This window comes from Alosa pseudoharengus, unplaced genomic scaffold (genome assembly GCF_046254945.1).
Source record: "Alosa pseudoharengus isolate Yale_2024_CS ecotype anadromous, Long Island Sound unplaced genomic scaffold, YU_APseudo_1.1 YU_APseudo_1.1_scf_2, whole genome shotgun sequence".
Classification (NCBI taxonomy): Eukaryota; Metazoa; Chordata; class Actinopteri; order Clupeiformes; family Clupeidae; genus Alosa; species Alosa pseudoharengus.
The window spans coordinates 21,542,808-21,563,544 of record NW_027468663.1 but is presented as its reverse complement, the minus strand read 5'-3'; the positions used below and the strand labels follow the sequence as shown (position 1 = coordinate 21,563,544).

General features: G+C 44.6%; 1 protein-coding gene across 3 annotated transcripts; it reads right to left on the bottom strand.

The window, feature by feature from the left end:
* Positions 1-20,408, bottom strand: trim2a (tripartite motif containing 2a). 3 transcript variants are annotated; one of them, XM_076294174.1, is made up of 12 exons: positions 20,266-20,408; positions 7,474-7,655; positions 6,759-6,996; positions 6,117-6,268; positions 5,775-5,955; positions 3,379-4,114; positions 2,772-2,875; positions 2,284-2,451; positions 1,793-1,961; positions 1,610-1,680; positions 1,375-1,515; positions 1-1,150 (listed from the first exon to the last, which is right to left on the bottom strand). In XM_076294174.1, exons 2-12 carry the CDS (start codon positions 7,608-7,610, stop codon positions 998-1,000), a joined length of 2,250 nt encoding a protein of 749 aa, XP_076150289.1. In that variant the 5' UTR covers positions 7,611-7,655; positions 20,266-20,408; the 3' UTR covers positions 1-997. The 3 variants fall into 3 exon arrangements, with proteins under 3 accessions (XP_076150289.1, XP_076150290.1, XP_076150292.1); XM_076294175.1 differs by lacking the exon at positions 20,266-20,408 and adding an exon at positions 14,523-14,591; XM_076294177.1 differs by lacking the exon at positions 20,266-20,408 and adding an exon at positions 7,780-8,094.
* Between the last annotated feature and the right edge of the window lie 329 nt (positions 20,409-20,737).

Genomic DNA, 20,737 nt, shown 5'->3' with positions numbered 1-20,737 from the left:
TGGCTAGTTCAGTCTCTCCACAAAATACAACACTTGCATCTTAAACATGCTGTACTTCCCCTGAAATTATCTATCTGAGGTGGGGCCAGTGTCTTCCAGTCTTAACCAGGCATTGGAAAAAAAGAAACTTGATGGTGAAAGACTCCACCCATACAAATGGCATGCAGTGAAACATAATGAAATGGACAAAAACAGGATTGCAAATGGCCCACATTAGATCTTCTGTTTTGGTTTCCAGAACTTTCCAGATATTTCTTCTGCCACCAAAGACAATATATTTACATTTACTTACATAAAATATTTAACTTGTGACTATCACTGTCAATTCAACATTACTAGTATTCAACAATAACTGAACTACATGTGATTTTTGTAGATGGAAGCCTCCAAGTTAACATAATATGAAGTAACTCATTGTAAAAGAAAATTCACTGCCTATTTTAGGTGTGCACTACTGAATGATCTATTTGTCATTTTTCATCTATTATCACTTTTGTGCAGCATCAAAATTGAGAAATAATTTTCCAATCACCCTTGTTGTCTGGGGTAAAGAAATGAAATGATTGAAGATATCATTGGTGATCGAAGGAAGGAGGTCTGTAACACAAGAATGGCTAAAGACTTAGCAAGTGATGTTATTAGTGATTTTCTCTCCAAAAAATAACTAGGGAATGTCATACAGTAGTGTGCCTACAAAGCTCAGTAGATGGAGACAGACTGTGTTGAACGCTCTGCTCTTTCCTTGTAGAGTCCACACTAGTGCATGTAGCAGATATTTTGAGGGTCTAATTCATTCACACGTTTCCATTCAGTCTGCATCAGGCCAGGCACCTCTCTCAGGGCACTTCCTACACTACTGAGATGGTACCTCAGGGGTCCTGGTGAAATGGGGGAGGATGAGTGCAGAGGGATCGGCGTAGGCGTCCTACTGGCAGAGTGCAAATAGACAGGAAAGGTGGTGGTGGTGGGTGGGAGATGGAGGGCTGAAAGGCATGAGTCACTGCAGGTAGCGGTACACTTTGAAACAATGGTTCCCAGAGTCCGCCACCACAACATGGCCATCAGAGGTGAGGGCCAGACCCTGAGGGCCATACAGAGGGTCCGCCGATGTGTTGATGTAGGACAGGAAGGAGCCACTGCCATCAAACACCTGCATCAGAGAGACCCGTTAGTACCAGACAGAGGAAATCGGATAAAAAAAAAATGGGCACCGAGTGGATTGTGAATAATGTCTATCAAAATATGAATATTACAGGCATATATATATCCACTACATTCTCCTATGCTCGAAGGCAACGGTCCCGCTGGCTCCAATGTGGCTACGCATGTGCATTCGCCATCTAAATCAATTCATTTGAGATGAGTGACCCTCACCTGTATCCGGCTGTTGCCCCAGTCTGCCACTATGATATTGCCATTGATGTCTACTGCCACCCCTGTAGGGGCATTAAACTGTCCATTTCCTTCACCATTGGACCCAAACTTCAGTAGAAACTCTCCCTCTGGATTAAATACCTGCAAATATAAGGAATGATGAAATTCGGGACACCCTGTTACACCGGCATGATTGTGGGTCTGAGTAAAGTGTGCTGGTATTTCTATAGCTTACCTTCACAGAATGGTTGTGGAAGTCAGTCACAATTATTTCATTGTTCTGATTCACTGCAGCAAAATGTGGGCCTAGAGGAGAGAATGGGCTTCAGTATTCAGTTCAAATGAGATGCTTTTCCATAAGTCATTGGATTCTTGACCAGAAAGAGACAGCCAAACATGTATTCAGACTATACTGTACCTGCAAACTGTTTGTCTCCATTGCCACGGCTTCCAAACTTGGTGACCAGTTTGCCGTTGGTCTGGAAGATGAAAACACAGCAGGCCTTGTTGTCCACGACGATGATGTGGCCGTTGCGGTCTACGGACACACCCTTAGGTCCCATCAGCTTCCCAGAGCCAATTTTTGCCTGAAGAAACAGATGAAGAATTAAGGCAGATGACATAACTTCTACCATTGATGTTTCATTATAAACCAATACAAAGGCTCACTAAACACCAGGGGATAATTGAGCAGTATATTTTATGGTATGTGGGGATTACTGTTGCTTAGGTTGTCGTTGACTATGACACACAACATTTACTACGGTTTGTATACCGTAATGACATGAACACCCCATAAATGAGGGCTTTGATAAGTATTTAAGATGTTGGCATTTCTCTGTTTTTTCATGTTGGAAGAGTTAACCCACTGTATTTTATTTGGACGTATAATGAGCTTGACAAACCTACCTTGAATTTCCCCTCACTTGAAAAGATGCTGACCCACTTGTTGTCATAGTCAGCAATGATGATGTCACCATTTGGGTGAACTGCAACACCTGTGGGTCGCTGTAGTTGCCCTGGTGACCGTCCTCGCACTCCAAAACGGCTTTTAAACAGTCCATCATTTGAAAATATCTGATAGAAAACCACAAGCATTATCACATAGCCTCTTATGGAGTACAAGACATTTACAATATAGTTACAGCATACCAAGGACACAAATTGAGCCTAATCTACTCAGCCCTCTGCATGGAAATTGAATTCCTGCTGTAAAATTTGGTTCCCATGGTAACCTACTGAGGGCTGGAAAATCAGACTATTTGTGCCGAGTCACGGTGCATCAGCTGTGAATGCCCATTGGCAAAGGCCTACTCTATTCAATTACTATAATCGCACAATCTCCGAGGGCTTCACATTTAAGGTCACATTTGTCAAATATTACTATATATTTGTACCTGAACACACTGATTGTTGCTGTCTGCAATTAAGACTTTGCCCAGTGAGGATGCTGCAACTCCCTGCAGGTTGGTAAATTCACCTTTATTTCTTCCCTTTGTACCTGGAAAACACACATATAAATTCCAAATCACAGAGAAATATTTCACTGACACTAACAGAGTGAGTTCTTAACATCTGTGACTCACAAGGGGGTTGTTGAAAAATATATATATCATTATTGGGAAGGACTGTATTGAATCTCTTTAAGAAACCTGACAAATTCTTGAGAAGTGGCATTTCTCTAAACCAAATCCTTAAGATGATTAACTTAAGACAATTCTCCTGCCTTTTCCAATTATGCAGTGGTGACTGACTGAATCCCTTCTTTCAGTCAATGCTAAAAGCGTTTGAAGCCCCAAAAACAAACAAGGACAAAATAGGACGTGTGCACACACACACTGGCCTCATACGCACACACAAGCTGGCCTCACACACACACACACACACACACACACACACACACACACACACACACACACAAAATACAGGCAACAATAATGACTCCACACACTATAGTGAAAACCATAATGCAAAAGTAACCATGACAGGGAAAGCTAGCCTCACCGATGCGGAACATGAGGTCATCCTCGATGGGGTTCTCTTTCCTCTTGCCCGTGCTGTACATGCTGGCAGGCCGTTTGATGGCACGCTGCTTCACATGCCCGCTGCCCGGCGACTTCAGGCGCTTCTTAGTGCCGTCCACCGCGTTGGCGTTGAGCAGGAGGTCGGTGGACTTGGTTGCCCGGATGGTGAAGGGGCTGCCCTTGATGTGCTGGTCGTAGAGGCGCAGCGAGAGCGTGTAGCGGCCTTCACGCGGCGCCGTGTACAGGAACTCGTAGGTGCCGTTCTTGTGGTCCAGCACCTCGCCACTGTCAGCTAGCCCCCCGTCCGGAGACGCCAACTCCGCCGCCAGGCACGCGCTGCCCATCTGGCACAACTCCCCATCCTTGTCCTTGGTCGTCACGGTGACGGAGGAGGGGCGCCCAACCACACACTGCCGCAGACCGTCGCCAGTGGCAACCGTTTCCGCAGCGACAGCGTTGGTGGTGACGATGGCGCCCAGGTTGTGGATGGACTTTTTCAGGCCCTCCGTCTCCACCAGGAAGTCCAGCTGGTTGTTCTCCTCGGGCTGCAGCGGGAGCTCCTGATTGGCCAGCTCGCGCAGGCGCTCGCTCATCTGCTTCTTGACGAGCAGCACCTCGGCCTCGGAGCCGTGGCTCAGCGCCTGCTCCGTGAAGCTGCAGCTGCTGCTGATGCCCTCCTGCCCCGACAACAGCGAGTCCAGCTGGGCCTGCAGTACCTGCAGCCACAACACAACACAACACAACACACACACAAACACAAAACACACACACTTATCACTCTGTTAAACGGCCTTACAGGATATATACAGCAGGTAGGACACCGGAACAAACTTCAGCAGACTGATGTTCAGAATGATGTTGAGATGAGATTAATGGTGTTACTAAAACAGAGAAGAGTTTAGAGAAGCAATCAGGACACACAACATTTCATAAATCCACGAAAACAAGGCCAGATTCTTCACCAAAGAATGTGAGAATATAAAAGACTGTAACATGCAAAAAAAAACAAAAGCAAAAGTAAATTCACAACCATGCTTTCTCTTCAGCAGTGGGGCACTGGGGGAAATATTTACAGCTCTGGGCCCCTGCACTTTGACCCACTGCAGTTTCTTTCCATAGTAGACAACAGTTCGGCTATGCATTTTGGGACACTTTTGCCATGAATTTGGGTGAATGCTTACCAACTACAGGTCACAGAAGCCTAAACTCTGAAAACAATTACACATTCATACTCTTAAATAGATTTCTCTAATCGGTGTCAGATCAACAAAGTAGCTCAGCAACTCGCTGTTTCCCATGACAACCATTTCCAATGCCATACGTCTGACCACTCACCTCAATTTGTTTGGTTTCATCCTCGTCCTCCACTGACGCCATATAGAGTACTACCTGACCCTGCTAGCCTAGCTCTGGTTACTGGACTGAAAAGCAGCACAGCAGAGGCACTCACAGAGGCACGCACAGGCACATGCACAGACAAACACACGTCACTGTTTACTCGCCATATAAAGTGTGCAGATAAGAGGACCATAAAAGCCCTCGCTGGCTGGCAGGCAGGCACACCCTCTCCCGGGTGATTCATCACCATGTGACTGGGAGCAGGCTGCCAGGACTCCGCACTGGGACAGTGAGTGGCTGGGCTGGCACCTTACGTCACGCTGGCCTCAGCTCCCAGATTCACTTTCACATTGATTGTTTAGCAGAACAGCTGCGCCACAGACACACAGGGAGCCAAAATGGTGGTGTGGCTCGGATAAATATGAGTTTGTAGATAATCCGTGACTGTAGATGACAGTCTCAGAAGCCACAGGTGATTGCAGGGGAGACACTGTCAAGATGAATGTGATATGAAATGTGTACAACATTCAAGAGTTACTGTGATTTAAAAAAAAAAAAATATAAGGGTATTCATTATTTCAGACCCGTGTGGATTAGGGTCACTCAAAAGATGCTGACCACAAACACTACATCATATGGTATGTGCCATGGAAATGGAAAGTTTGTTATAGAATTCCTTTCAAACTCCTCTTCTTGCTCCTTCAACACTTTTGTCACTTTGCATCAGTGCCCAAAAATACATGTCAGTGTGTTCTCTCATTCAAAAAGAGACATGTGAATACCATTTCAGAGGAGAGCTAAGTGCTGAAGATCATTTAGCTGATGTAAACCAATTTTCAGAACTGCCATGATTGATCAATAACTAACAAGACTATGAGATCACAGTTGGCAGTGACATTCCTCAAGGGAGCACAAATTCATATGCTTGGAACAGACCTGTGAGCATGACATAACAGTAGAAGAATGCCATGCTGGATAGCTACTGACTAAACCCAATAATAACTTTGACACTGCATACAACATTCAGCTACCACTGACCTTCTGTTTGAGCCCATAGTTGACCTCCAGCTCCATGAGAAGCACGCTCTTGCGCACGTTGAGCGTTTTCTGCAGCTCGTCAAACGTTGCGTGGATGTCCTCCTCTATAGAGGCCTTCTGGTGGGTCAGCTTCTGCAGGATGTCTGAGAGAACCTGCAGGGCCGTGTCGATCTCAGGGAGCCTGCAGACAGGAGAGAGGGGGATGCACAGAGAGGGAGGGAGAGAGAGAGAGGGGGACCAGTGAGAGGAAGGAGAGCCAACAGTCAGGCCTCAGTACATTCGGTCACTCGAGACTTTCTCCACCCTGCAGTGGTGCGACGTGTGCGTGACCCTGAGGCTCACCTGCTCTTGACAGCGTCCAGCTGGTCCTGCAGCGAGGCCTTGTGCTGCTCCAGCACGTCCTTGAGTGGGACGGTGGGGTGCTCGGCGTGCTCGCCGCTCGTGCACTCCTCGCACATGGCCGTCTCGCACGGAGGACAATAGAACTCCATCACCTGGCAACCACAAACAGACAACAAGCAACTTCAAACAAGTTGGACAAGGTAATTATCCGTTTGTCATTTGTGTTGTCAGTAACATGTTTAACCATTTTATTGCTCTACACAGCACAAACGGCATCAAACTGCTGAGCAGCAAATGTGCATTTTCACGTTCTGCTACTTCTATTAGAGAAGTTAGGTCAGACACTTCCACCCTTTTCAAGACTTTTATGTGACTGACATCCTGGACATTGAGGTAATGAATAACCCTGAAATGATTTCAAGGAATTGTAACCAATCCTAAAGGTGTTTTTCCCCAGATCATTGATGTGGAAAAAAGGAAAGAAAAGCAGCATAGAAAGAATCTGATGGAAAAAATTAAACTGTTGCTTGGCCAGCCTGTAATCTTTACAACGCACTGAGCATAGGACCTATGACAGATTGAGATTGTGAAAAAGCAAAGCACTAATTAGTTGGTCAGGGAGGGGGGAGGGGTCAGTCTTACGTTGCCTGCATGGTTGGGGCAGGAGAGGGGCTGTCCGGTGGCCACAGCACTGATGTTGTCGAGGGTGCTGCTCTCGTCACTGCTGCTGTCGGGGCTGCGCTGCAGGACGTCCATCAGGTTGGTGATGAAGAAGTTGCTCTGCAGCGCGGACACGCCCTTCTCTGGCAGGATGGACGTCTGCCGGCACACAGGACACGACAGTGTGAGACTGTGAGCCGGGATGTAGTTCTGCAGACACCTGAGGGCAGAGCACATGGCAGAGGAGGGGTGAGGGGCACCATTTTTGGTTACAAGGGAATAAAGATCAGAACTTGAACAAAGTTATGCTTCCAAAATTACTATAACAACAATGTTGAGCACAGTGACAAATATTTTTTGTGGAAGTTGCAATCACCTCTGGAAGTTGCAATAAACATCTGGACTCAGTACAGTAAATGGAAAAGCAGACCATTTATGTTCATTTATGTTCAATGATCACTTATATTTAATCAAATTCTCTCCTGACCTCATGATGAACTATGTATATTCAATAAATCTATACATTCACTACATTCACATTCACTGCTTTCTTGTTATTAAAAGCCTTACATTCCATATTTTCAACAGAGATATTTTATCCCATAAAAGAATGGAAAACGAGTCCGAGGGATACAAGTCTGCAGTTGCAGCTGGATGTACATCCAGTTGACTGAGGAGAGCAAGATGGGTGGAGTACCTTTCACAGAAGGTGTGGAGACAGGGGAGGACTTTGGGGTTGTCGTAGCGATCGAGGCATATGCTGCAAATCAGGAACTGCTTGTCAATCTGACGCACCACAGGGCTGGGGAGGGTAGCAGCACCTTCACTGGCCATCCTAAAGCCCTGGCACTGGAGTCCAGCAGTGTCTCTGCCCACACCCTGGACACAGCACAGCACAGCATGGTCAACACACAATATAAACACGTCATTATCGGATCAAAATATAACTGCTTCAAAACATAAGTCTGTAACAGACGGCTGGAGTTTTGAATACTTATCTTACATGCTATTTAAGACTAATTCAAATGTTCAGTGAGCTGCTATTGTATTGAGGCTTTTCACAGGTATGGCCAAGCTCTCTGGAATGCCCTCTTTCACTCCGCGGTCTTTTAGGGAAACACAGTGGTCACACTGTAGCTTTGCAGGCGCAGAGAAAGAGGGGAGAAAACAAGGAGTTTGGAGAGGTCAGACTTAGGTCATGGCACCAGCACACAAGAGTGCCTTCCGGTAATTTGGTCCAGAAAATACCAGAGCGGTCATGTCCATTGAGTGCTACCAAAATGGGGGAGAAAAGGCTGCATGCTGTTATATTGTCAGGAAGAGGCCTGTCTATGCCCCCAAAATATCAAGTGTTTCACGCCACAGCACAGCTGAGACAACGGCAGGTGTCTGAGAAGCTAGAGCTTATGATCACTATCCTGCACTTTATATATTAATCTTTTCATAGATTTGTATATATTTTTTAACTTATTTATCTTCTGGTGTACTTTCCTACTGTTATATCTGCACCATTGTAGTACTAAGCAACTGTAAATTTGACTTTCCCTTTCTTTCTTTCTTTCTTTCTTTCTTTCTTTCTATCTATCTATCCATCTATCTATCATTGGGAAGCAACTCACTCTAACTTGTTCATGCATTTTGATCCAACTTCGCAACTTCAGCTTACGACAAGTGAGATGTTTGTAGAAATTTCAGATAGCTGACGGCAGAAGCAATGTACCAATGCAAGACACATTAACCATGTAGATTAGCAAGACAGTCAAATATAATGATGAAATTAGTCTTGTCCTAAATGGAACTGTCTAGGACTCCTGTGACTCCATAAGCACATTTGCTGCATGGGGACTAATCTGCCCCATTTCTCATTTTGGACAGAACAGTGCCCTTCAGCTCCCTCCAGCTGGCTGTTCTGAGCACTTTTATATTTATGTCTGGCTGGTGTGTAGTTAAATGAATCTAAAAAGCCGCTTTCAGCTGGTTGTGTGTGTAAGGTAGGTTCCCTATTCCCAATGTATTCTCAAGAGCTTCCATTCATATTAATAAAGAACACTGGCAGTTTGAATTAAATTAAGATTTGTCTACATGGACAAAGTCAAAATCTTAACTCAAAGATGTGAAACAAACCTGCCTAGCCAAGTGATTACATTATACCCCTCCCTGTCCCCTGGGTATTTCTCAGTTCATTTCAGAGCAGTGGGTTTTTCTTCTCAGAGAAGGGTTACATCCACCAAACCAAACAATATCATTTCATAAACCACCATAGCATTCTTGTTTTCTTCCCAAGCTTTTAGCTGGCGTCCCAGAGGATTCTGAAAAAGCACTTTCAGTGATAAATATTTGATGGAATAAACAGCATCCCATGATATACACAATGTGCATAATGTTACCAAAAAACATCACATTCAGGACACTTCAACTGGCCCTGCTCAGTGCTCTACAAATGCATCAAAAACCTGAGCAAGTATTCGGTGATATGAGGGCAACCACAGCATAGTGTTCTATTCTAAGCAACTTCAACATAATGAATAATTCAATGCATACATACATGTCCTACTTGGAACCTGCACATCCAGGTACTAGTAGCCCAAGTCCTTTATCCATAGAACTGCTATGAATGAATGTAAGATTGTGGCCCAGCTATTTATTTAAATAGGAATACTATTTCAGTAAGATGAGACAAGTATAACATTTCTCTATGTAATAAGGTCGGTATCATAATCAATCATTGGTGAGCCTTCTATTGACTAACACTTGGACAAGACGTTGGACAGGCCTACAGTGTCTTGAGCATTCACCTTTGTGCTGTGCTACTCCTCCATCACCCCTGCTCCCTCATCCTGAGCCCCTACTTCTCATTCCACACATGAAACACTAAAAGATGGAGAGACGCAACAGTAATCATGTGCAGAAAGAGCTCAGCGATTTCTTTGCGCATCTTCCCCACTGCAGTTGCATTTTCAGGAATCAGTTGCATTTTCAGAACTCTGCCGTGTGAGAGAGAGAGAGAGGGAGGACATTTGGCATCTGCAGCACATCGATGTGTGTCACCCGGCCTGCTCAGGTCAGGGCGAGGCCCAGATACAGGACACAGACAGCGCTGAGGGAGAATCCCCAGGGGCTGGAGCGATGTTCTGAAAGATCTCTCAACGAGAGAAGGTGCCGTTGCCATAGCAACAGAGGGTTCAGTCATCGTGTGACCTCTGGACCTACAGAGCCACGTGACAAGACCCTTGACCCTGTGGCTGCTCTCTCTACTTACTGTAAGTATCCTAGACTAGTTAGATTTCATAGAAACACAATCTTTTTTTTTACACCTAATGCATCATCTGAACAACTTATTTATGATAAATGCATTTTTATAACTACAACTTTTATCTACCTTAAACAAAACATGTGTTAATAGTTGCTGGTCACTTAGAAAACATGAATAGGGACATATATAAAAGGCACATAAAAAAGTTACTGTGCCTCATGACAGTTTTGGCACTGACCAAATCATTACATAAGTTGAGGTGTACAGTAGTGCCTCAACAGGTGGTTGTGTGCATTGCAGGTGGCTTAGTTGGACTCACTGACAGATTGAATATTGAAATACCTTCAGTGACAAGAGGATCATATGTAAAGCCCTGGCATGTTTTCATTTCCTGGGATAAGACAGCTACAGCAGTACATCCAAGGACCAGAGCAAAGACGTGCAACCACATTTACAGAAAACATAAACAAACTACAGAAGAAAATGAAAAGGAGAAAAAAGAGATTCCAACAAAAAAAAACATAATTGCTTGAAATAATAAGTAAGAAAATAAAAATAGAAAAAGGTGAATAGGTCTTCCTGTATCACTTGTGAGGAACAGCATATGTTATAAACAGCTTGTCAAGGATGAGCAGATGAGATGAACTCCACCCTGCCCTGGATGAGTGGGATGCTACTCTGCCACCACCATATTTCTCATTCAGACGTAGACAGAATTGATTACATAATATTTACGTAAGACAGCTAGGGGATCCTAAAAAACACTCCATCTTCATTCTCAAATAAAAATGTTGTCACAGAAAACTCAGAACCATAATTACATAACCTTTTGAATCGTTAGACACACAGACCATCAGTCCGAGGCCAATAAATTAAATGCATACAATACCAACATGAGTCATCTAAATACTTGTATAAGTCACAGTATGCAATACAAATGCAGATACGATATCAGCAAACAGCATTGTAACTCGTCACTCGTGCAATATTTTCAAAAATAATCTTCCACAACCGAACTGACGTCGGCTCAGGAAACATAACAGCAATAGCATGGATGCAACGCACCGAGTAGAGGTTGTGGCCCCTGCGGTGCACAGGCATTCAACAGAGCCCTACCAGCTCCCGGTCATCCTCGGAACACAGCAGCCCACATTCGCTCGGCAGGAGAAGGGCCAGCACGGGTCATGGTGAAGGCAGCAGCTGATTCACACGCGGCTACGCCAGAGAGCGAAGGAGCGCACACGTCAGGTACAAAAAGGAGAGGGGGATTTAATGACGGAGCAGGAGCAGAGTCATGTGTGTCTGGGTTTCCTGCCAAATGAAGCTCAACAACCCCCCCCCTTCCTACCTCCCCACAGTCTCTCTCTCTCTCTCTCTCTCTCTCTCTCTCTCTCTCTCTCTCTCTCTCTCTCTCTCTCCCACTCTCCCACTCTCCCACTCTCACCCCTCCCTCCCTGTCAATGCTCATTACAGCATACCTGCAGTGCATTCTGGGACTGAGATGCAGCAGCAGCAGCAGCAGCGGTGGCGAAGCGCTGAGATTTGGAGCGAGAGGGCGGGCATCAGCTTACGTAGATTAGGGGCCAGCCAGTGGGATGAGAGAGAGAAGGATTAGACAGGGAAAAGATGCAGGAGACACAGAGAGATAGAGGGAGGGGGACCAGTGGCTGTCAGCAAAGCAGCGTCTTGCTGACTCACTGCACTGCTGCCAGGGAAACACACATGCACACACACACAGACACACACACACAGCCCCCACTTCTGAACACAAAGCCAAACTATGAGTACACAACCTAGGAACTAAAACTGTGAAGAGCAGAGGGAGCAAAACAACTAGAGAATGGCAACTAAGCAAACAGAAAATGACTGTTAGCAGCACAGTGAGACACACGTAATGCATCCCTCTCTACTCTTCTGCCTTTTGAATCATCCACAGCCCTCTTTCTACTCAACAATCTTGTCTGGATCAATAAGTCTCCTGCACCTAGAGCATTAGCTCTAGACAGACCTCCAATAACCCATTACAGTCATTACAACAGAGGGTGAAGCACATCAGTATGTAAGTGCCACTCCATTGAGAAACAAAAGAAATCCTATCCAAAACAAATGGCTATCCAAAAGAAAAGTCATAGCAAAACAAATGGCTATCAAAAACAAATGTCTATCCAAAACAAATGGCTATCCAAAAGAAAAGTCATAGCAAAACAAATGGCTATCCAAAACAAATGGCTATCCAAAAGAAAAGTCATAGCAAAACAAATGGCTAACCAAAACAAATGGCTATCCAAAAGAAAAGTCATAGCAAAACAAATGGCTAACCAAAACAAATGTCTATCCAAAACAAATGGCTATCCAAAAGAAAAGTCATAGCAAAACAAATGGCTATCCAAAACAAATGGCTATCCAAAACAAATGGCTATCCAAAACAAATGGCTATCCAAAAGAAAAGTCATCCACCAGCAATCACCACCAGGCCACATAATAATACTCCCTTAAAGCACCAACAATTTATTTTCAGACAAACGATACCAAAACAATCTGGCTGACTGTGTCTGTGACATGATGTTTTGTCTGTTGTGACAGCTCACACTGGAGCTGAAACTCACTAAACCAGACCCTGACCAGACGCCAGAGGCAATAAGCTCTATAACATGGTAACATGGTAACAGTAACAGGTGTCTGATTGCACAAACACAGCTGAATGTCTTTTTGCAAGAGAATGCATGAGAAGACACGCAAGCATGCAAATCACCCCAGAATATGGCCTCCAAAAGCATGCAAATCACCACAGAATATGGCCTCCAAAAGCATGCAAATCACCCCAGAATATGGCCTCCAAAAGCAGGCAAATCACCCCAGAACATGGGGTCCAAAAGCATGCAAATCACCCCAGATCATGGGGTCCAAAAGCATGCAAATCACCCCAGAACATGGGTTCCAAATGCATACAAATCACCCCAGAACATGGGTTCCAAAAGCATGGAATATCAATTAGTGACTTGGTGGCCACTTTCATGCTGGCCAAGGAAACAGGACATGGTTTTGCCTTCCATATTTCATAGCCTGTGGCAGCTGAGCACAAAGTCTGTCATATTGAAAATATTCCAGTCCATTTCCTTGAGACATCCCTTCTGCAAATGTGAAGCAATGGCCTCCTATTATAACCTAGAACAATGGAGATTTATAATCTTTGTCATACATAAGAAATATGGTACTTTTGAGAGACTCCTAGAGTAGAAAAACAAATGTATGTCATAAGAGACATGAATGTCCCCTTTAGCATACACAGAGAGGATGTATGGGGCACTTTTAGAATGATCTGAGTTTATCAACTAGGATTACATTGATTTGTGATAATGGGCTCACTGTCCTCATTAATTACTTCCTCCCTCGGTCCCGGGCACAAATTGGGTGACAAATCTGCTGTTTTCAAAACATGCACAGTGATGACTGATTGAGCATGCCCAGGCTTTGTGAGGAGGCCATTTCCACATTGTGCAAAGGGACTGCACACGTCTGTGGGGGCAGTAGGAGCAGCCATTCACAGAACAGAATAAAGCACAACATTGTATGACCTCACAGTTGAGATATGCGCTAATTATCACCAGTCCAAGGTCACTCGTCTCCCTCTGCTGATTGAGCCAGACAGAACTCCAGTGAGGACGCCGTCCCTGAGGCTCCTCCATTCCCCTCCCCTCCTCTCCTCCCTCCAGACGCCAGATTGACTATTACATCAGCGCTCAGTCAGTTAGAGGGAAGTACAGGAGGGCTGTCTGCAGCCGTATCTAGTACAGGAGGGCTGTCTGCAGCCCTATCTAGTACAGGAGGGCTATCTGCAGCCCTATCTAGTACAGGAGGGCTGTCTGCAGCCGTATCTAGTACAGGAGGGCTATCTGCAGCCCCTATCTAGCCCTCAAGTAAGAAGGTGACCGCAAGAAAGGGAGATCGAGAATAAAAAGAACATAGTAAGCTTAAGAGAAAAAAACGCTTTGTAGTCTAAACAGTCTGCTCTCCAGCCCACTGGTGTACAGCTGAGCCATGGACAATGGTGGAGCCACTTCAATTACAGCACTCAACAACAACAGGCACTCAATAATAACATACATTCAGATGGATGGCAGGAAATGGAACAGACTCTAAAATGACAGTCTATTTCACAAAGAGCACATATCCAAACGACAAGATATGCTAGATTTAGATCTCTGACACAGAACAGCAAATAGGGCAATTCCACACCTTGCAGTTTAACTGTGAGAAAAGCTGACAAGCTGACTTTTTTGCACGTCACACACACACACACACACACTCATATAACAGACAGTGTAAAATAATCTGTTGAATGTCATTGAAACACTCTTCCGCCATGAAGTATACTGGGCCAAGCAACTGGCTCTGTCCAGTTGCTTGGCCCAGTATACTTCATTCCGATTGCTGTGCATCTGTTTTTACTTATGATGCAAGGCATTACGACAGAACATAACATATGTACTCACCCTCTCTATATAAGTCCAGATGTAGCCTTCATAGGTCTGCAGTTGTCTTAATAGGTGTGACTAGTATACGGTCCTGTATCGCTATGCTAGGCTTACTCTCCAGCGCTACAGCAGATTCTAGAGCACTGAGGTCAGCTATTTTGCTTCACCCAGGCCTTGGCCACGGTCACACAAACTGGATGACAACAACTACAATGATGATGCTGGCCAACCGCTGACCACTGTTAACATAAACAAGAGGTGAGTGTCTGGGGGAGTGGGAGTGGGGGTGGGTGGGGACCCTGTGCTATGAGTGACATCGGTGCATTGCTGAAATGTCACACAGGGGCTATCAAACATGACAGTGGTCTGGTCACATGGCTGCAGTGCACATGCAACTGTGTCCCATCTGACGGAGGCTGCACACACACATGAAATCCGAGTGCTGGCCTTGGGCCGGGAGGCTGGATGCTCCTGGGGGTTGAGAGAGAGGCCCTGGATGGGGAAGCGGAATCCTGACCGCCTCCTTAATGGCCTCCTTATGAGGGACCATACACGCCCCAGAGGCTGCAAACAGCTCAGCCCAGAGTTACGGAGCACAGTCTGAGCCTCTGCCCTGTACTCACACAGACACACACACACACACACACACACAAACACACACACCACAAATGACCTCACCTCACACATCTTTAGAACCACACAAAGACACACGCATTTCCTCTTCAAATTCCTCTTCCAGGAGCTGACACTCACACAAAATCACACACTGCAAAAATCTGCAGTGACACGTAGGGGAGGATGACAGGCCAGTACTTTTATGAGAGATTGGGACACTTTTCAATTCAACTTTATTTTAACTGTCACACTAAGTAAACAATCCAGATAGCAACAATCTAAAATCTCAGCTTACATGAACTATACAGCTTAATGTTTATGACAAGGTAACACATTGCAGGGCTACAAGTTACCATTACGCAACCAAGGGAGAATCTGATTGCAGTCCTTCAGAAGTGAATGAATTATATTGTGCATGTGTCACCAGTCCAGACAGGTGCAAGTGGGGAGCATGTGAAGCGTTTGCCTGCCTTTCCCTTTTCCCAAACAGCAGGGGCTCACACTCTGCTCTGAAATCACCATCATTACCAAGGATCCCCATCAGCTCAAATGGACAAAGCAACACCTGGTCTACAGTTTGCACTGAGACGAAAAACATGAACAAATTAACTTAAAGGGGGACAGACCAATAACGTGCTTGTTCTTCCATATCAATAATTACCCTATAGAAATACACAACACTAAAATAGGAATGAATCCAGATATACAACCAAACAGGATAGTTGTAGAGATGGGGCCAGTAGTAAAGCTACTACATAAATCACTTTTAAATTCAGGACACAGCAGGGGGCCATTACAGACAATTTGCTGTACATTAGAAGCAGACCCAGTCATCCATGCATGCCTGTTATTTGTCTATCAAATGATCCAAGCCAGTGGTTTTTCTGTCTGTCTGCAGGTTGGTGAGGGTGGCTTCTGCTCAACATTATGCAGACACTCCCCCAACTAAGCACTACCAGCATCAATCACATGGATGTTGGATGAGGGGGGGGGGTTAAAGATCTGCATACAAAGGAAAAATAAAAAATTTCTCTGCAAGCTTTCCATGTCGCAAGCCTTCTGTTCACACACACGCACACACTTCTCATCAGCAGATCTATATGTTCAGTGATAGAGGATTATGGTGGCGGACTGCTCTGTGGTCCCATGAGTCCCCTCCCCCCAGTCCCTGTAGCCTCCAGCACATGTGTGCTTCCACAATCTTGTATAAAGACCTTCCAGATATAAAGACCCAATGCATCACATTAACAGTGTAGGCTACAGAAGGATGAGATGCAGGATGAGATGCATTTCTTCCCGTCATACTGCAGTATATGTATGATCAACTGTGATTATGAACTGAAAAGAAGATGACTACAGACGTCTATGTAAGGCCATGATCAAATACAGCTATGGTCAAGCCATTGTCACACGAGGACAGATTAACCATTCAGATGAACGGAGGGAGAGGCACACAAAGACTGGTCTCTAGTGGCGATGGCATCGACTGTTCTGGTGGTGACCTCATCTTAGGGAACTGTGTTCATTTTCCCCCAGCTGTCCTACTGTTGCTGAGGACTATTACATCTATTACTGACCAACAGAGATGCCATCCAGCTACTGTTGCTGAGGACTATTACATCTATTACTGACCAACAGAGATGCCATCCAGCTACTGTTGCTGAGGACTATTACTGTACATCTATTACTGACCAACAGAGATGTCATCCAGCTACTGTTGCTGAGGACTATTACTGTACATCTATTACTGACGAGGACTATTACATCTATTACTGACCAACAGAGATGTCATCCAGCTACTGTTGCTGAGGACTATTACATCTATTACTGACCAACGGAGATGCCATCCAGCTACTGTTGCTGAGGACTATTACATCTATTACTGACCAACAGAGATGCCATCCAGCTACTGTTGCTGAGGACTATTACATCTATTACTGACCAACAGAGATGTCATCCAGCTACTGTTGCTGAGGACTATTACTGTACATCTATTACTGACCAACAGAGAGGTCATCCAGCTACTGTTGCTGAGGACTATTACATCTATTACTGACCAACAGAGATGCCATCCAGCTACTGTTGCTGAGGTTGCTGAGGACTATTACATCTATTACTGACCAACAGAGATGCCATCCAGCTACTGTTGCTGAGGACTATTACATCTATTACTGACCAACAGAGATGTCATCCAGCTACTGTTGCTGAGGACTATTACTGTACATCTATTACTGACCAACAGAGAGGTCATCCAGCTACTGTTGCTGAGGACTATTACATCTATTACTGACCAACAGAGATGTCATCCAGCTACTGTTGCTGAGGACTATTACTGTACATCTATTACTGACCAACAGAGATGTCATCCAGCTACTGTTGCTGAGGACTATTACATCTATTACTGACCAACAGAGATGTCATCCAGCTACTGTTGCTGAGGACTATTACATCTATTACTGACCAACGGAGATGCCATCCAGCTACTGTTGCTGAGGACTATTACATCTATTACTGACCAACAGAGATGCCATCCAGCTACTGTTGCTGAGGACTATTACATCTATTACTGACAAACAGAGATGTCATCCAGCTACTGTTGCTGAGGACTATTACTGTACATCTATTACTGACCAACAGAGAGGTCATCCAGCTACTGTTGCTGAGGACTATTACATCTATTACTGACCAACAGAGATGCCATCCAGCTACTGTTGCTGAGGACTATTACATCTATTACTGACCAACAGAGATGCCATCCAGCTACTGTTGCTGAGGACTATTACATCTATTACTGACAACCAGAGATGTCATCCAGCTACTGTTGCTGAGGACTATTACTGTACATCTATTACTGACCAACAGAGATGTCATCCAGCTACTGTTGCTGAGGACTATTACATCTATTACTAACCAACAGAGATGCCATCCAGCTACTGTTGCTGAGGACTATTACATCTATTACTGACCAACAGAGATGTCATCCAGCTACTGTTGCTGAGGACTATTTTACTGTACATCTATTACTGACCAACAGAGATGTCATCCAGCTACTGTTGCTGAGGACTATTACTGTACATCTATTACTGACCAACAGAGAGGTCATCCGCAAAATCTTCATTCATAACATCTTGCCTGTGCCAACATTAGTGAAGCTTCAGTGGCTTTATGAGCTGCCAGTTATATTTTTGTGGTCACCAAACAGTTGATGTCTGGACCCAATAAAGTCTTTTATAATTAAACTGTAGCAATATAATGTGTGGTGAACAAAAACCCTGCACAACATCAAATGTCTAAATTAACTTTAAATGTTAATTACATTCATTATGCAGCATTTGTTTATGGTGGAGGGCAGGTTATCCAGTTATGTGTGATAAATGTTTATAGGCTTATTATGTACATTTAATTACTCTAATACTAAACCACAACTTAAGAACACATGCCATTTGTACAGATGTGGTACTGCTGTGCAAACACTGGCAAACCTTTGTACTGTTAACTGCAGCATTTCAGATTTGTTTCACGTTTGCTGCTATGTGAACTGATGTGATTCTTTCTCACTCCTTTAAGTGGTTACATCTCAGGGCGGCTCTTCTGTTGTTGCATCGATTGACACTGAGACCTCTGCTGTCTCTCTCAGCCCCCACGAGACCATGGAGGCATCTCGAGTGAAGAGGCCCCAACATGAGGATGTAGCACATGCTCATATTATGCATGGTACTAAAAATATGCTCTCAGCTCTCCACCACACGTGCAAATGAAAAAATGAGGGCAATCTTGTCTCTTTCCTGTGTAGTGGTAACAGAATGTTGATAAGTGAGCTGTTGCACTCTGAAGCACAACATGCTTCACAAGCATACTGTTCGGTATTCTGTGAATGAAGACCATGTAAAGAATCATTACAAATAAAGAAGCCATACTGCTAATGTCATTTGAAGAAACAGTGATTCACCGTCAGTGGAAATGGGTTGCACTCGTGTGTTGTGAGGACTGTGAATGCAAAGCCAAGCACGTATGTAGGAGGCTTGACAAAGATATCTTGAATTGCCTTCACGTCAGGGCTCTCCTCAGATAGCATGCATCTGCAATCAATAATGCCCCCCACCCCCACCCCACACACACTCACCCCACACAGGCCCTCTTCCTCTCTGAACCCAGAAACACACAATCTGCTCTCTCCATATCTCAGAGGACTGTCTCCCTGTGTGGGCGTCAGTTGTAGTCTGTGCACAAAGATAACGTCATTGAAAGCAACACCAGAGGGAATTGGCGCACAATATTCAACAGTGTCTGGTCTGAGAACAAATGTATGTATTCAGCAACAATCATTCTGGAATTGTTCTCCTGACACTGACGGCAAAATGGTGCGATTTCTACCATAGCCTACTATTCACTGAGTAGAATTGAAGGTTACATGAATCAGGTCTAAGCTGTAGGCTACAGAATTATGTGAGTTAGCCTATAGGGTTCCTTAAAGAGTCAGGCAAACAGGTGGCATGTCGGCCTGATGATGGTAACTGACCGAAACCATCAGGCAATGGATGCGCAGCTTATTTTAAGGCTGCTGAAGCCTATCTGTCACACACAAAAACTGTTAGGCTAAATGTAGGCTATCAAATAAATGAAAAAGGAAGGCTATCGATGTCAGTATGTGGCTGTTAGTTACTAATGTGCACTTCATGTTTAAATGGACAACTTGTTGTGATGTGCGTTTAATTGTAGGCTACCCACTCCGAAGGATCCAATCATGTAAGCTAACCTCATACGCAAAAAGCTGGCATGGTTACCAACTAGGTTGTCCCTTAGGGATCCGTTATTATTATTATTTTATCTGAGAAGCATTGATGTTTCAGCACCGAAACCTTGTTGCACGAGAGAAAAGACTGACGCATTTTTGTAGAACTTCAACGAAACTGTTGTGATTTCCTGTTGATTTGAGAGCTTCGTTACAAGTTCACACACTACGAACGACACATGATGATTAGCCTACTGAGGCATAAGACTACTTCGCTGGAGATGATCCTCGGGGATCAGGATCTTGACAGTTTAAAACTATAGTCTTGGCATCATCCACATCAACTGTGGAAAAAAACACGGTGGAGATGCTCCCTTGTCTTTTCCCATCCCGACGAAAAAAGTAAACACTTACGTGAACTCCATGGCTGCACTGTCTAGCTTTCCGGATTGCGTGTAGCGTAGGGAGGACCGTCAGGACAAGCTGTTAAAATCAATCGTTTCCATTCTGCATAGCCTAATGTGCTTCGTAGCAAACACAAACGTCGGATTGCGCGAGCTGTCAGTACTCGAACACGAGGGGGAGGGTCGTGCTGTCATTATAGTGTGGCGACCAATCAGTAAAATCCATACAGCTTGTAGGCGGGGCCCAACTCTGGCTTTTAACCCTAGATCAGGGCAAGAGGTCAGAAGCTAAAGCTTTGCAGTGTTTAACTCTCCAGTGAGCAGTAATCCATCTGATTGCCTTGTCTAAAATCATATGCATATTACACCAACATTAATGCTGATAACTTGTATGATCCCCTTTCCTATTCACATACCTATTGTTTCAAGCCTATGACATGGACAAATACACATAAAACACATGTGACAAGACATGGCATGAA

Bases quoted from the DNA above. Each gene is read 5' to 3' on its own strand.
- trim2a (XM_076294174.1), bottom strand. From the start codon at position 7,610: ATGGCCAGTGAAGGTGCTGCTACCCTCCCCAGCCCTGTGGTGCGTCAG. The intron at 1,681-1,792 runs GTACAGTATAGT...TCTCTCCTCTAG, and splicing joins TGGAGACAAACAGTTTGCAG to GCCCACATTTTGCTGCAGTG. The intron at 1,151-1,374 runs GTGAGGGTCACT...TCTCTGATGCAG, and splicing joins GGGGCAACAGCCGGATACAG to GTGTTTGATGGCAGTGGCTC.